The sequence below is a fragment of the Wasmannia auropunctata genome, unplaced genomic scaffold (assembly GCF_000956235.1).
Source record: "Wasmannia auropunctata unplaced genomic scaffold, wasmannia.A_1.0 LD335903.1, whole genome shotgun sequence".
Lineage (NCBI taxonomy): Eukaryota > Metazoa > Arthropoda > Insecta > Hymenoptera > Formicidae > Wasmannia > Wasmannia auropunctata.
In genome coordinates this window covers 2183609-2198565 of record NW_012026987.1, presented here as the reverse complement: position 1 = coordinate 2198565, position 14957 = coordinate 2183609, and the positions used below count along the sequence as shown (strand labels likewise).

General features: G+C 40.2%; 4 protein-coding genes and 2 long non-coding RNA genes across 10 annotated transcripts; 3 read left to right on the top strand and 3 right to left on the bottom strand.

The window, feature by feature from the left end:
- The first annotated feature begins 38 nt into the window (after positions 1-38).
- LOC105455417 (probable chromo domain-containing protein LHP1) lies at positions 39-4223 on the top strand. 3 transcript variants are annotated; one of them, XM_011698720.1, is made up of 5 exons: positions 39-89; positions 2154-2820; positions 3420-3645; positions 3717-4029; positions 4116-4223. In XM_011698720.1, the coding sequence occupies exons 2-5, from the start codon at positions 2440-2442 to the stop codon at positions 4141-4143; spliced, it is 948 nt and encodes a 315-aa protein (XP_011697022.1). In that variant the 5' UTR covers positions 39-89; positions 2154-2439; the 3' UTR covers positions 4144-4223. The 3 variants fall into 3 exon arrangements, with proteins under 3 accessions (XP_011697022.1, XP_011697021.1, XP_011697020.1); XM_011698719.1 differs by lacking the exon at positions 39-89 and adding an exon at positions 98-708; XM_011698718.1 differs by lacking the exon at positions 39-89 and having other exon boundaries at positions 1726-2820.
- Positions 1608-1992, bottom strand: LOC105455416. Its single transcript, XR_975114.1, has 2 exons — positions 1900-1992; positions 1608-1719 (listed from the first exon to the last, which is right to left on the bottom strand). It is a non-coding gene; the product is annotated as an uncharacterized LOC105455416 (long non-coding RNA).
- Positions 4224-5067: 844 nt separating the features above from the next.
- On the bottom strand, positions 5068-6177 carry LOC105455414 (60S ribosomal protein L38). The gene is made up of 5 exons (XM_011698715.1): positions 6085-6177; positions 5867-5907; positions 5510-5570; positions 5304-5426; positions 5068-5139 (listed from the first exon to the last, which is right to left on the bottom strand). The coding sequence occupies exons 2-5, from the start codon at positions 5867-5869 to the stop codon at positions 5099-5101; spliced, it is 228 nt and encodes a 75-aa protein (XP_011697017.1). The 5' UTR covers positions 5870-5907; positions 6085-6177; the 3' UTR covers positions 5068-5098.
- A 525-nt stretch (positions 6178-6702) lies between these two features.
- Positions 6703-8915, top strand: LOC105455410 (BAG family molecular chaperone regulator 2). Of its 3 annotated transcripts, none has more exons than XM_011698712.1 (4): positions 6703-6899; positions 6970-7323; positions 7687-7799; positions 7876-8915. In XM_011698712.1, exons 2-4 carry the CDS (start codon positions 7131-7133, stop codon positions 8110-8112), a joined length of 543 nt encoding a protein of 180 aa, XP_011697014.1. In that variant the 5' UTR covers positions 6703-6899; positions 6970-7130; the 3' UTR covers positions 8113-8915. The 3 variants fall into 3 exon arrangements, with proteins under 3 accessions (XP_011697014.1, XP_011697013.1, XP_011697015.1); XM_011698713.1 differs by having other exon boundaries at positions 6704-6810; positions 6941-7323; XM_011698711.1 differs by having other exon boundaries at positions 6703-7323.
- Positions 8837-14907, bottom strand: LOC105455413 (ras-related protein Rab-23). Its single transcript, XM_011698714.1, has 7 exons — positions 14442-14907; positions 14213-14327; positions 11755-11876; positions 10559-10721; positions 10257-10336; positions 9986-10179; positions 8837-9894 (listed from the first exon to the last, which is right to left on the bottom strand). The coding sequence occupies exons 2-7, from the start codon at positions 14243-14245 to the stop codon at positions 9764-9766; spliced, it is 723 nt and encodes a 240-aa protein (XP_011697016.1). The 5' UTR covers positions 14246-14327; positions 14442-14907; the 3' UTR covers positions 8837-9763.
- On the top strand, positions 12061-13062 carry LOC105455411. The gene is made up of 3 exons (XR_975113.1): positions 12061-12331; positions 12485-12825; positions 12911-13062. It is a non-coding gene; the product is annotated as an uncharacterized LOC105455411 (long non-coding RNA).
- Positions 14908-14957: the final 50 nt, after the last annotated feature.

Sequence of the window (14957 nt, the reverse complement as noted above, 5' to 3'; positions counted from 1 at the left end):
GGGAACGAGGAAGCGAGAGGTATTACATTCTAACAAGTCGGCGCTGGATAAACGATTTGATCGCAACGTTGTCAGGACAACGAGAGAAGGTGAGGTAAGCGAAATTGGTGTGCAATCGTTCTCCTCGCCAAGTCTTATTGTTAGACTGAATCGCGAATGCGAATGTTCGATCTGACAAATCTTGAATAATATTTTATTAATATATTGTCAGTAATAAAAATTTTATGATGTCAATGTCGATTAAAAGATCGAATGCGATCAATTAAATGCTTAGAAGAAATCAATAGAATTAATCGAAATTAAGATTATCGAATTTTTTAAGGGTTTTTTTTTTCAAATTCCATTTTAGAATTAGACGGCAATTGCGCTCGATCTTTAAAGTGACGTACTGCGAGAGAGGGTGCCTCGGGTGCTTTTGAATAAATTGCTTTTAATTTTTGTTTTTGTTTTTTTCCTTTTCAAGATATATATATTTGGCAGAGACACGAACGACGCCGTGATTAATTATTAAAGCGGGAGTTTCGAGAGGGGGAACGAAGATATGGTCCCTCGCGTTATCGTGACTCGGCTGAAATTCGTGCAACGCCATTTTATGTATCGATTCGATGACGAATTCAAACTGCACCGTTGTCTTCCGGTAACATCCGCGATCAACATGGCCGTTTCGTGTAAAGGCCGGCAGTGGTGGAAGACGCCTCGTCCTTAAAGGTATAGTGTAAATTTAGCGTAGTTTAGCGTATGACGGCCGCGTCTCGTGCGATTTCGTGTTCCACGTTGACAACAATTATCAGCGACTCGTCGCTCATTCAGCGGCTTCGCCGATTCGCTAGAAGAGTCAATCGATCTTTCCAACGGGTTTTACGACGCACACGTACGCCATAAAATGGGCATCGTTCAGCTGCACTCGTCTGCACTTTTTGCGTTGCGAACGAAGTAAGCGTGAAGTAAGATGTATATCGAACTTCGAAAGGAGAGTTTCTGAGGAGAAGAAACGGAAGTGCAGAGAGTGTAAGTGAAACGAACGGTCGAACACGGGGCATCCTCGTCACCGGGGTGAGGGGAAGTTAACCGGAAGTCAGTCCGGACGATACAGCTTCTTGCAGTTTCGGTAACATAAAAGAAAATGAAAAAATACGCTGGCTGATAAAGTGAATATATTGGGAGAAATATCGTTAAAATTAGAGATACAATCATTGTCAAATCATATTTTACTAATTTTACTTAATGCAGTAGTGTCGCGTTCGGAGGAGGAAGAAAAAAATATAGGACAAATAGAAAATCAATCCTTCGGAAATACTTGGCATTTACACGCGCGGGGCACAGAATAAGCAGGACTTGAAGTCGCACGCCAACTTTATTAAAATTGAATATAAGAATTGGTAATTCAAACCGAAGACCGACTTTCTTCTCTTATTGGGATGAGTTGTTGGCAGAAATTTGTATTTTTTTTCTGTAAGTTATCGATTTCTTCCTGATCCAATTGATATTACATGGAGAGATAAATTTATAAGGAAATTTTACAGGTACAATAATATAATTTACAGCAAAATTTTAAGTATTAAAAGTAATAAAATCTTTATAAAGTATATTATATCAATCTGCACTCACAATCGACAGCGAAGAGATCAGCCTTTGTCAGATCATCTGGTTCGCGCATATGTCATCATTTCGATCACGTATGTATATTTTGTTACAATAAAAGGTGACACAGGTCCCCTCCTGGCAAAAAAAATAAACGTTATTAACATAATGCGACGTATTATCAACATAAATTCTTAAATCAAGACATAAGATTTTATGACGTCTTATGTCACGATTTTGTACTTTGTGTTGTCCGAACTCCAAGGTTAAGGCTGAGGTAAATTTAACAAAATTGTTAAGTAGGCTGCAAAAACGGACCCTTGCATCTTGGCCCGAGTCTGTCGAAGTCGATCACGTGATTGGTGACGTAGTTCACGTATGCGCATCAAAGTCCCGCCTGAAGAGCGTTCTCTACGATTTGTGACACCGACTGTACCTGGTACTCTCCGTGACAAATACGCACGGACGTGCGTGTAGTACTCGCGTGCAGACGTGTATAAAAAGCTGAAATGCGCGCGCAGCCGCGCACTGTTGCCGAATACGAGACGAGAGCGTAAACTTCCTCTTTGTAGCAATTCGGAACGCGGCGGGAAGGGAATCGGCTTACTGTTCTCTCGTGAACGAGCGAGGGGAAGGCCCGGAGGAAGGCCGGCTGAGCGAGAGTAACCGCGAGAAGGCGCGAAGGGGCTGAAGAGGGGGTGAGAAGGCGGAGGAGAAGGAAGAAGAAGAGGAGGAAAGAAGGAGAAGCGAGAGAGGTTCCAGTGGTGCGATAGGCATAGGTCGTGTAAAGAAATCGTCGTCGGGAATCGTAGGATCCGAGAGCGCGGGTCGAGAACCAACCGGAATCGTGGAGGTATTATGCGTCGGCTCGGTATGAAGAACAAGCATAAAAAGTCCGATACGGCGAGCGACAGCGGGTCGGAGGAAAATGTCGGCGCACGCGCGGGCAGCGACAACGGTGAGACTCAGGCCGGCAGGAACAACAACAATGCGCAAAAGTCCGCGACGAAGAGACGCTCGTCGCGCGGTGTATCGTCGGTGCAAAAGTCGGCGGCGCACACGGACGACGACGCCGAGACGCCGGACGCCGGCGACCCCGCGGCGGTAGACTCGGAGAAGCGGGAAAACGGCGAGAAGATGGCGGGGAAACCGCCTCCGAGTAAACGCAAGAGGAAGGAGGATCAGCGAGCGTCCACCTCCGCCCGCGACCAATCTGTCAACCTCGAGAACGAGTACGAGGTATGGCGGTGTTTATTTTACACGTATTCTTCGTCTATCCGCGCGCGTTGTAGCCGATCGCCGGTTACGTTTAAATTAATAATGCAAATGAGCGATCGGTTGGAGATTATCGCAAAGTAAATTTCCTCATTATACGTCTGAAAAGTATTTTACATATTTTAATTTTCCCTTGCGTAGCTGATTTTCGGAATGTTGATTGTTGATTAGGTTTACCGTCGTCTGTGACGGTTTGCTTTGCACAGAGATCATTGGTCGATCGCATGTCCCTCCTTTTTTATTCATCCAATGAATGTCGCGCAGAAGGGAATCGCGCACGAGGTATATGTAAAGTTAGCAACAGGAATGAACGAACCTTTTACAATAGAATGTTAAAAAAGTCGATTTTATTTAAACATTAATTGCTTTAAAAAAATTATAAAATAAAAAAAATTACATAAAGTTTCAAGAACTTTTTGTATTTTGTATGCATGTGAATTTTGAAGGGTTTTCTGTATAATATAAAATAATAATTGATATAGACAATAATTAATAATATTTGTGAAACGTTGAAAACTTCAGATTTTTTTATTTGTTAAAAATGTGAAACTTTTTTTTTACAGGTCGAGAAACTCATGAATATTCGTACTATTAAAGGCCGTCGACAGTTTTTGGTAAGGTGGTTCGGTTATGGAGAATCTGCAGACACTTGGGAAAATGAGAAGGATCTGAATTGTCCTGAATTGATAGAAGATTTTCTAGAAAAAGAAAAGGAAAAGGAAATAAAAATGACAAAAACAGATAAATCCAAAAAATCCAAGAATACTTCTAAGAAGCAAGCGGAAAATGGTATGTCATTACTTATAATCTTGAAATATTATTTATTATGAAAATAATCTGCATTTGTGTCATTCTTCTAGACGAGCAAAATAGTAACGACAAGGAGACAAAGGAATTTGAGGTCGAAAGAATCATTGAGGTACGCTTTAAGAAAAATGGCATGAAAGAATTTCTAATCAGATGGAAAGGATTTAGTGCAACCGACGACACTTGGGAGCCGGAGAAAAACCTGAATTGCGCGGAACTCATCTCAAAGTTTATGCAAAAGGTGGAAAAGGCGAAGACTTCCGGAGTGCGGGAACTCAGAACGAATCCGGCACATACGAAACGATATACGTTGGCGACACGCGACCATGGAAGAAGGTTATCAAAACGCAATATAGACAAACAAAGGTACTTAATCACTTTCAATCGCGATTATCGCAATCATAAATTTTAATTACATTTTATTAGAAATAAAAATGTAATTTTTTTTGCAGAGCAACTTATCACGAGTGCGACGAATGAAGACTATCGCAGTCCCAATATCTTTATTTTATTCAAAGAATTTATATATATATAAATATATATATATAAATATATATATATATATACATATATATTTATATATATATATACACACATATAGCTTGTAGTTCTACAAAAAGAATGGAAGACAGTTTGACAGAAAGAAACAAAAAATAAATATATCCAAACGAATAATTTGATATTAGAATATTAGAAGTATGTAATATATATAAGGCCTCTCCCTGAGGAGGTAAAGAGTCCGTGTGAATAAGAAGTAATCAATATATGTACACATATATGTGTATTACACAGAAAGACTTATAGTTGTCAGAATATTTGTATTATCGCGCGCGCGCGATTGTGTGACGTAGTAAAAGAAATTTATTTAAATGTATAACGCGAGGAAGTTCATATTCTTTTTCGCTTTTGATGTAATTGGTTATGAAGAGAGAAGTTTTAAGAAAGAAAAAAAATTATAATTCGTTCATTGAAGTTATACGAAAAGGGAGAGGACTATTATTTTCTCCCGGATAAGGTGTATCGTTTATTTTTTTTTTAGAGATGTAGCACACAGAATAGATAACTTGTTTGAGCTTTCACACCGCCTTTTTATTTTACATTACGATTAGGATACATATTCACAATTTGTAGCCAACAGAAGCATTTTGTTTGAAATCGCTTTTTATCTATTCGAGCTTTTTACTGTCGTTATGCAATATTAATTTTAATATCAACTATATCAAATGCAATCGTATTTTTTCCAAAAAGATATTTTTTAAAGAGCCTTCTATTATATATATAAAAAAAATGGAAGCCATTGGAAGATACGTGTTTCAATGAAACAAGCAAATAGTGAATTGCTGATTTGTCAAAATATAATAGTCTTATTATAACTTTAGCATAAGGAAATTAAAAGAAAAATACTCGTGTTTAAGAAGATTGTTTATTTAGCCATTTATACACGTTCACTCCTTTTTACTTCCTTTACTTGCAAACCTTAAAAAAAAAATTACATATTTACTAGAAACGTAAATCCAAAAATTTGTTATTTAAACATTACAATATCTACTAAAATTATGAAGAATATTACAAAGAAACATTAAAAGATGTTACGTTGTCAATTCCAATTATAAAATATAATTGTCAAGTTTTTATTATACCTGGTGGTAAGGACTGCTTGAGCTTCTCAGCCTTCTCCTTGTCTGTGATTACGAGAGTGTACAAAAATCGGGAGCAACGAACTTTGAACTTGACATTGTCAGCGTTCTTCTTGATTTTCACAGCTGAAGAAAGAACAGGGGGAAACGATTATATTTACGCAAAACAAAGGGAAGAAACATTTTAACTAATGAAAAAGATATTTTACACTTTGCATCCTTCCTCCTGGCTTTCAGCAGAAAGTCCTTGATCTCTTTGATTTCTCGTGGCTGAAAACACACAAAACAAAATATTTTTATGCACCTACTGACTTGAGCTGTTTTTCTTTGTTAGTTTCCTCCGACTGGAGGATTTGTCTGATCTTTTGCCATTTCTGTGGATACTTTGGTACAGAGTCTCTTATTCTAGAATGTTTTTTTATCTTTAATTTGAGCAACTTTTTTTTAAGGTTATGTCGCAAATATTATAGCTTAACGTCAACATAGCGAGGTAAAGCATGCTTTCGTGCGTATCCGAAAACGCGTAAAATGTAGCAAAGTTAAACGGCACATATTACTACACTCACCATTATTTTTTGCGATCGATTAGCGTAATTAGCTGGACCCCCTGAAACAGAAGTAAAATTCGATGAAAAATTTGTAGCGAAATGCGAAATGATTCAGGACGTATGAAACATCGTGCTTTTTCGTACGAGCGCGAAGGAACATTTTTGCGAAATGATAAACGATGACGAACGAACGATACGGATGCAAAATAAATTCCACAAAGGCATGTTATACTCACTCAGAACGCACGTTCAGGGAAACGAAAAGGAACGAGGTTGGAATGGTCGAATGGACGAGTGCGTGAGTGCGCGACAGTCGCGAGTTAGTCAGCTTAGGTTAGGTTTTGCAAGCTAGTCAAATCCACGATGTTATATATAAATATTGTAAATGATCGAATCAACAATCGAATTCGAAATGGGAAAGTGGCAAAATCTAGGTAATAATTTCAGGAAGAATGTAGGGTACAATTTTGACGGGAATAATATATGTATAGATGACGAAAATATTATCGGGGAACATGTTTGCGTGCAAAGTTATAAATTCTTGAGGAATTAAAATTATAATTTTCGTAACAGAGATCGACCAGCTGTTCATCGGTAAAGCAGGACACACGTTGCTCAAGTAATAATATAGTCCTTTTACGGTTTGAAAAATTTCAACAAGGAAGATTTATGTAGAAAAATACAGCTGGCTTTTATTTTGCAAATAAAATAACGTATATACATACATAATATATATGTATGTACAGGTATGTATAATGTGATTAGATTATATATATATACATATATATATATGTATATATATCTAATTTGAGATATAATATATATAAAAGTTGATTTTAGATTATTTATGAATCATTCATGGATGGCAGTTATCTCGTTCATATCGGCTTGGACGGCCTGCAACGCGTAAGAGGAAATAATTCACCGCTAGGACCGCAGGACGGATCGCGCGTTTTCCAGTCGTAAGACATCGCTCGTGCTTCCGGTTTTTTCGTCATATATATTTATGCGACTATTCGCATTCGACCGGATCGGTCGAGTCGATTGGAGCGTGAGTAAAATACAACTTATACAACACGCAACATTTAGCAGATCTCGACCAACCTTCAACCTTGACGCAGTCGCGCGAGTTCGCAGGACTCGGGAGTTACGCGCACACACACACACACGATCGTGGCTCGCATCGACGTTGTCGAGGGTCGCCGAGGGATCCGATCAGGCCCGTCTCGTCTCGCCGCCCTCGCCGGGGAAGTCGATGCTTGGCTAGACGAGGAGACGCAGCATGGAAAGCGCGGAGCAGCCGAGCAGTAACGAGCAGAAACCGAAAGACAGGTTAGTCGGCCTGCTGGATCACATTGAGACGCACGTCGAACAATTGCGGAAGGATGCCGCTAGGCTCATGGAGGAGAAGGACGGTCTGCTGACGACGTTGGACACCCTCAGGAATAACGACATCCTGTATACCCTCGAGGAACGTGAGTGGACAACTTGATTTACTTCACCGGCGATTAATGGGAGACCCCCAAAATATTTCGGTTTAATTGTGATTAAATATCGAGTGGTAAAGGGAGAAGGTCAGAGATTTTACTGCTCGGAGTGATTTTTTTATTCTGTGATCAGTATAATATAGTATTCTCATGTTGCACGTGTTTCTAATAGTTATAGGATTATCACTTTTGATCGTGGATGAAAATCTAAAGAAACATTAAAATAACAGAGGATTACACAGGTTACTTATTAAACGGCAGTAACTTTTTTAAACATTTATTATATACGTTCCAAATTAAATGTAAATTGAAATGATATTAAAAATACCTATCGCATATCTTTTTATCCAGCTGATAGGGACGATATCTTGAGGTATGCCGATAGATTGTCCATGCGATGTTCCACTGTAGATGTGTTGGTCACAGTCCAGCGAGATCATGTTCAGGAAGAAGCGTTACATCAGGTATTTAAGACTCGGTTATCTTATAAAGGTGTAATTTTATAATTCAATGAGCAATCGAATATTATTTTATTTCTAGGTTAACGGCCTGATTGACAGCTTGGTCATAGGTTTGCGGCAGGACCCAAACGGCACTCGGCAGCGATGCGCGGAATTCATGAACGCGTGCTCCTCGCACAGCATAGGACATTCCGACAAAATCTTCGAGACTGCTATTCTTGGATGCACGTTGGACGATCAAAAGCGTGTCAAGAAGAGACTACAGGGATTGCTTGATTATATCGATAAGATGCACATCTTGGAGATGACGCAGTAAATAACACCAACAGATTGTTCAGCCGATTTAAATCTGCCTCATTTTCCATACGAGTATTCGCGAATGGCGAGGATTTTCTCTACGGTCTAGCGCTGTGTAGCGAATTCAGAGACACTTGAGAGAGAGATGCATTCTTTGCGCCTTTTCTGCACGGCTAAGTCTCCATTTTTCTTCCACTTAACGAATAGCTGCTTCGAATGGAACGCTTAGCTGTGTACAGAATGCACAATGATCGATTGGATTTAATCTTGTAACGATACTCGATATCGATTCTCGGCGTTTATGTGATTCCATGAAGCATATTTTAAGGTATGTACTTGGCATTTCGGCGCTTTACAAAAGTATAAGGAAAAGCGTTTTGAAAAAGCGTTCGATAACATTTTCCAAATCTGTACGTTTTGAAATAAACAGGAATTTCTGGAGGATGTGTACAACCGTAACTGTAAAATTTTAAATATTACGTGAATAATGTAACATTGAAAATATAAAGTAAATGGGCCTCTTTACACTCTCACTCTAATAGGATCGTGTATTTACCTTTGTGAAACATCAGTGGCTGATTAATGTTTCGAGTGTGACGAGAGAACGGTTACATTATCTTATTGTCCAATATAAATTCTCCTGATTCGAGATATTTGATTAATTTTTGAATTTGAAATCCCTTTTTCTTTATTTTTCACTTATCGCGCCTCTTATCAAGATTCGCTTATCAAGGATTATTTTATTTTTAGCAAAATGTACAGAGATTTTATTGTGTTCTGTAATATTACAAATAAGTAAAAATATTACATTAGTTATTAAGTAACTTATTGTAATATATTATTGTCTTAGAAAATCATAGTTTACACTAACTTGTTTGTGTTTAAGGCTTTCACTTTCTCACTATAATCTAATTTAATGACGTCAGAAGTGAGACATGTGAAAGAAAAAAGAAATGCATATGATTTTTCATTTTTAGCATAGTAGTTCAGTACAATAGGAGAAACAAAAGCCTTAAATCACAATACGTGTTTGGAATGCATTTTTAGTTTGTTGATTTTCAAATTTTGCAAAATCAAACTTGATCTTAAGTTATTATATTTTGGATTTGGATATAAGTAATATCGACGCGCTAATCTGTAAATAATACTAATTAAATTACTATTACCGTCGTTATTTAACGCTACGTTCATATCGACATTAAAATCTTAATTTGATAATTTGGTCCTTGGATGCGATGCAATTTAAAGATTAATATAATATGGCGAGATATTTACAAATTTACGCGTCATATTCGTGTTACGTTACTATTCCCATTCCGCATTTGCGGGTACGCACAGCTGCAGTTAATATTTTGCGATTAATCTTCTTCCGTACCTTACATAATCTACAACCATTTGGTTAAAAACGTTATGAGCATAATTATGGTGATTATTTCTATTGCGTTTAATGAGTTTCCCAAATGTTATGCGTACTATGTGTTTGAAACCGTTGTAGGCCGTTAATTAGAATACAATAGACTTGCACTATCGGACACTGTAAATCACCGTCCGTTTACGCCTTCTCAGAGAATAAACTATATATATTTACAAGACACCCGTACCTTTGACATATTCGTACAACACTCGGAGCGCGATGTAACGTTATCCTAACGTACACTACGAGAAAATAGCTACAAGAGTCTACATGCGTTTTTCACAAAATTTCGTTTTTTATGACTCTTCGTTTTGCCGCCGGGCCGAAGGATTATCGTTCCATTACCGGCGTTACGACCGCACATTGAGCCATCCGGACTAAATGCACCTGCGAACAGAGAGAGAGAAAGAGACGTAACATCACTCGTACTGTAGACGAACGCTACGGATCTGTGCAATACAATTGAATCTACTCTTACTGATGACGGAAGGAGACCTAGGCTCCGCCGAATATAATCTCAGATCGTCCTGGTAGTCATCGTCACAGCGACGCATCTCGTGCAGGCATCGGGACGCCAAGTGTCGGAAGACGCTCATCACGCCGATGTCCTCCTTCACGGACGTCCGCAGGAGTTTGCAGCCTAAGGCGCGGCCGAGCCTCTCGGCTTCGTCCCTGTAATATCGGGCGCTTCAGATACAAGTTTCATTTTAAGGAAATTGCTCGATAGAAATTGTTTAGCGCGCACTCACGGGTCGATCACGTTCTGGTCGACGAGATCAATTTTATTTTGCACCAGGACTGTGGGTATTTCTCCGCACTCGTTCTCGACCTACAAGAGAACATTTTAGGAAGATTATACAAAATATCCGAAAAACTAGATATGTCTTTTCCGCCAGTTTAAAGTCGATTTTCTTTGATTAAAAGTAGTAAATAATTTTCGATAATTTTAATAAGCAATGGGAAAAGGGTTTAAAGTGAACTAAATTTTGGGGAATAAATAACGAAACTGTTATTCCTCGATTAACTTTAAATAAAATTAATAGATTTGTACCTTGAGCTTCCACGTGGGAATAGCATCGAAAGAATCTCTATCGGTCGCCGAATAAGCGAGGACACAGGCATGGGCGCCGCGATAATAAGCCGCGGTTATTGCGTCAAATTCTTCCTGCCCTGCAGTATCCCACAGCATCAGTCTTACATCCTCACTGTCGACTCTGTTAACACAAGATATATTTATATATGCATTTATTTAAATTGTTATTCGTTACTGCATTATTTAATCCTTCGCAATCTTAGAAAAAAATGTTTATCTTTGGATTTCCTCGAATATTTTATTGTTATCACGAAATTCATAATCTTAATTTTAATTACTTATCTTCCTAATAATTTTATTTGTGCAAATGCATGTGGTCTTTAAATTAATTTCAATTTTTGCAATTTACATGATTGCTACGAATATTTTACTGCTATCACGAAATTCATAATTTAAATTTTAATTACTTATTTTCCTAATAATTTTATTTGTGCGAATGCATATGGTCTTTAAATTAATTCCAATTGTTGCAATTTATGCTTGCTACGAATACTTTACTGTCATCACGAAGTTCATAATTTTAATGACTTATCTTCCTAATAATTTTATTTGTGCGAATGCATATCATTAAATTAATTCCAATTGCTGCAATTTATGATTGCTACGAAGGCATACGAAGAATGACTAATAGCAGGATAGATATTAAAAGATGAATCGTACAGAGATAAAAATTCCTTCCTATATTGACCGACATTACGGTCGGTACTCGGCGTCGAGAGGGGGATACGAGAAGTATCCCACGGTAGCTCGCGCTGGCACGATTAAAATCGGGTTTTTCTCAGGCACGTCGCTCTCAACTTGTACACGCGTATATAGCATGTGATGATCAACAACGAATAATCAGATCAGTAGACATAATATCCGAATCGAATTTAATTTGCCTGCACTAGAATTCGTTGTACGATTACGTTGGAAAAATATGTGAAACATTCACGGATCCCCTTCTGCTCTAAATGTTGTATATATTCTGATTATTTTCTATATAACGTCCACGATATTCCTCAATACAATCTTCCTAAATCTTAAAGATTTTAAACCAAACAATAAATAACTTGTAATAGATTCGCTCGTGTTCCGAATGTCGCGTTTGCGTCGGATCAAGTTAATTTCGAATTGAAACAACTCGACACGTTCCGCCAGTCGATTATACTTACTCGATCTCACGCTCTAGGAAGTCGACGCCGATCGTCTTCTTGTAGTCCCTCGTATATGTACCTTTGCAAAACCTTTGAATCATCGACGACTTCCCTACGGCGCCGTTGCCCACTATCACCACCTGAGCGAGAGAGATATTAATGTTACTGTTTATCCGAATAAACGATCGAAGAATTACACGTAGAATATATACTAAGTATACTTTTCATTTTACATAAATTAACAGCTATCGATCGAATCATCGAATGGCCCAAATAATAATTTTTACCAAATGCGACCGACGGCGCGTCGCGTGAGGAAGTGGGTTACATCGATAGAGACATAAGTCCATAAAAAAAAAACCGGTCGCCGAGGGCAATGTCACACACGTCTACCGACATGCTTTAGACTTTGTGATTTAAAGCGACGAAAGGAATTTCAGAAATGTATTCGTATACGAAAGTATACCGAAGCATATTCTTCGAACATCGATACAGTGAAATTTATGTCTAATCTGTGCCGGATTTTTTTTTCCTTCAGTCTCCGCACACGTGCACTCTTATCTGAACTTATCCATCCTGATAGCTGTAAACCGCGGTAAGTTAAGTAAATCGTGTTCTCCGCGTTTGACTGGTTTCGCTATGTACCGGGAGAGCGAGAGTCGACTCTGCTCCGAGACGATCCTATCCCGGAACTATATATTAATAATTTTAATTTAAACGTCAAATATATGACGTTTCTCGACTTTAGAATCGCTGGATGACGGCAGCTTTCTCGTATTACAATTAGCGAAAATGTGCCATCGCAAAGTGATCGCAAATCAATAGCGCGACATTTGTCGGTTTATTTCGAGCGGGAGCTTCTATCAGGTATAGAATTTCTAACTCGGCCGCAAAGATATGCGGCGTAGAGAGTTGCGATGACTATTCACGATATCTCGGCCAAGAAAAATCCTATCGGAAAGAGATGCGACTGAAATAATATATCCGGGCAATTCGGGGACACGCTGTATAAATCATAATATGATAAGAAAAATGCGAATGCATTGCAGTCTCCCGCAAGGACAGGCCGGGTATGCGATGAAAACGCGAGTAAGTACCGTTACCGGCAATCGGGAGATAAGCAGAGATCACTGGAGCAGCACCGAACTCGCATGCGCTTCCCTTCTTTTTGCAGAATTACCACTTTAGCGCGGGCTGCGATTGAAGGGTCGGACGTGACGCGTCAACAGCCGTGAGATAACTCGATCGTTGCGTACAAAACTTTATTTCCTGCGTCCTTCTATATATGAATATTATAGAATACTATTATAAAAATTTATAAAAAAATTTATCCCCCTTTTTTACTCGTTTTTCCAAGTTGTCCAGATTTTAAGCTTGAAGCTTAATTATTTAATTTTTCAATTAAGCAATAATTGTTATGATACAATATGGTGCATACGTGAATTCTCCGCTCAGCTCTCCGCCGCGACCGATTAATTACACGCGCCGGGTTCGACCTCGCGTGTTAATCGCGTGCGAAATTTATCGAGTCGATTCTCGACGAGCATCGCGAACTCTCGGCGACGCTCGCGCCGAGAAGTCGGATAATTTTCAAGGCGGTTGATGCATTTCGTGTATGAAATTCGTGGAAAAAAAAAATCAGCGATCAGATAAATAGAGTTAGCGGCGCATAAATATCGTGGTCATGATGATTCGAACGAGCTGATTCGAGTTGTTGCGAGTTAATTTGCGTACAAATGAGACCGCCAAAGTGATTATTACCGGAATAAACATCGGGTAACGGTTCCATTTATACGTAAATATCACGGAGAAAGCGAATTCCATACTTCTTCTTTCTAGCTAACAATAAGAAACGAAAGATAATTGTACAGGTGTATTTCTGCTGATTGAGATCTCCATGATATTATTCAAGCATGCCTTCTTCGAAAAATTACTTCCAAGACTTCCATATAACACCTTTCGTAGAAGGAATCCGTGAAATGTGTGACGATCTCGTTTAAGTCGTTAGGACACCCCGTGTCTGTCCACCGAGTTATTCCGGGGAGGAGAAGTCACACTCGTCGCGACGCGAGCGAGCATCGAGGAACGCGCTTGGAGCAGATAAAAAAATCGTGGAGGTGCGGCCTCGCCGGAAAACACATAGTGACGGCGTTGCGCATATTATAGTGGCACGACGACGCGCGCTACAGCGAGGATGCGCGAGGAGGCCGCACTTTCCTTTCCGGCGGAAAATCGCGGCGGACGAAAGCGCGAATGGGAAAAATCGCGTCCGTCCCTCTTCGCGGTCGCGCTCTATCGCACACCGCACGCTCTCTGCACGCGGAACACGAGGCGCGGAACGCGGGTCCCGCGGAATTTGGAGGGACACCTAGACGGGGCAGGAGAGAGAATAATGAAAAGGAAAAAAATCGCAGTTAAAGTACGAAACTGAGAGAGGGAACGGAAGAAGAGACCGGGAGCGGCTCCGCGCGATTACCTTGAGTGATATCTCGAGCTCTTCCTCCCTCATTCTGACCGTAAAAGGCGATTAACATAATATCCCAGTGGAACGCGAGTCCATCCTTCCATCGGTCGGGCGTGCGCGTAGATCGCTGTTGAAAATTTTAACGTTTATTCGAAAGCAGCATGTATGATGAGGATATCAAGGCAAGAGGAAGAGAGGAATCGCTTGTCTCTCTCTCTCTCTCTCTCCTTCTCTCCTTCACCTCCTCTCTCTTCTTCTCGGTATTCCCGAGTCGATGACTTTGCGCCTCGGCCGAGTCATTATTCAGAGCTCCGACACACGGCGTCGCGCCGCCGCATTTCTTCTCATCGTTCTCCGCGCGCGCGGTATATCACTTTCTCGTTGGAGGAAAAAGTCTCGCCCGCGAAACGGAACGGAACTCGCGGGGCCGCGCACCACGCGAAAGAAGAAGAGGAAAGCCAAGAAGTTCCTTCCTCTCGCGCCACGAGACGTACGAGTGGTACGGTACGGAACGGAACGGAACGCGGAGAGAGCACGCATGCACGCACGCATGCACGCACGCACGCAGGCATGCACGCACGCACGCACGAATGCGCGCCGCTGACCACCACTGGCCGACTGAAGAGAACACCTGTATAGCCAGGAGGACACCTGTCGCCTGACGCGCGCCAGAGAGAAGCGTGAGAGCGGGCCACGCCGACCTTTTGCGTGGGACCGGCGATCTCCCCCGTACACTAGCGCTCCACGTCCACGTTTT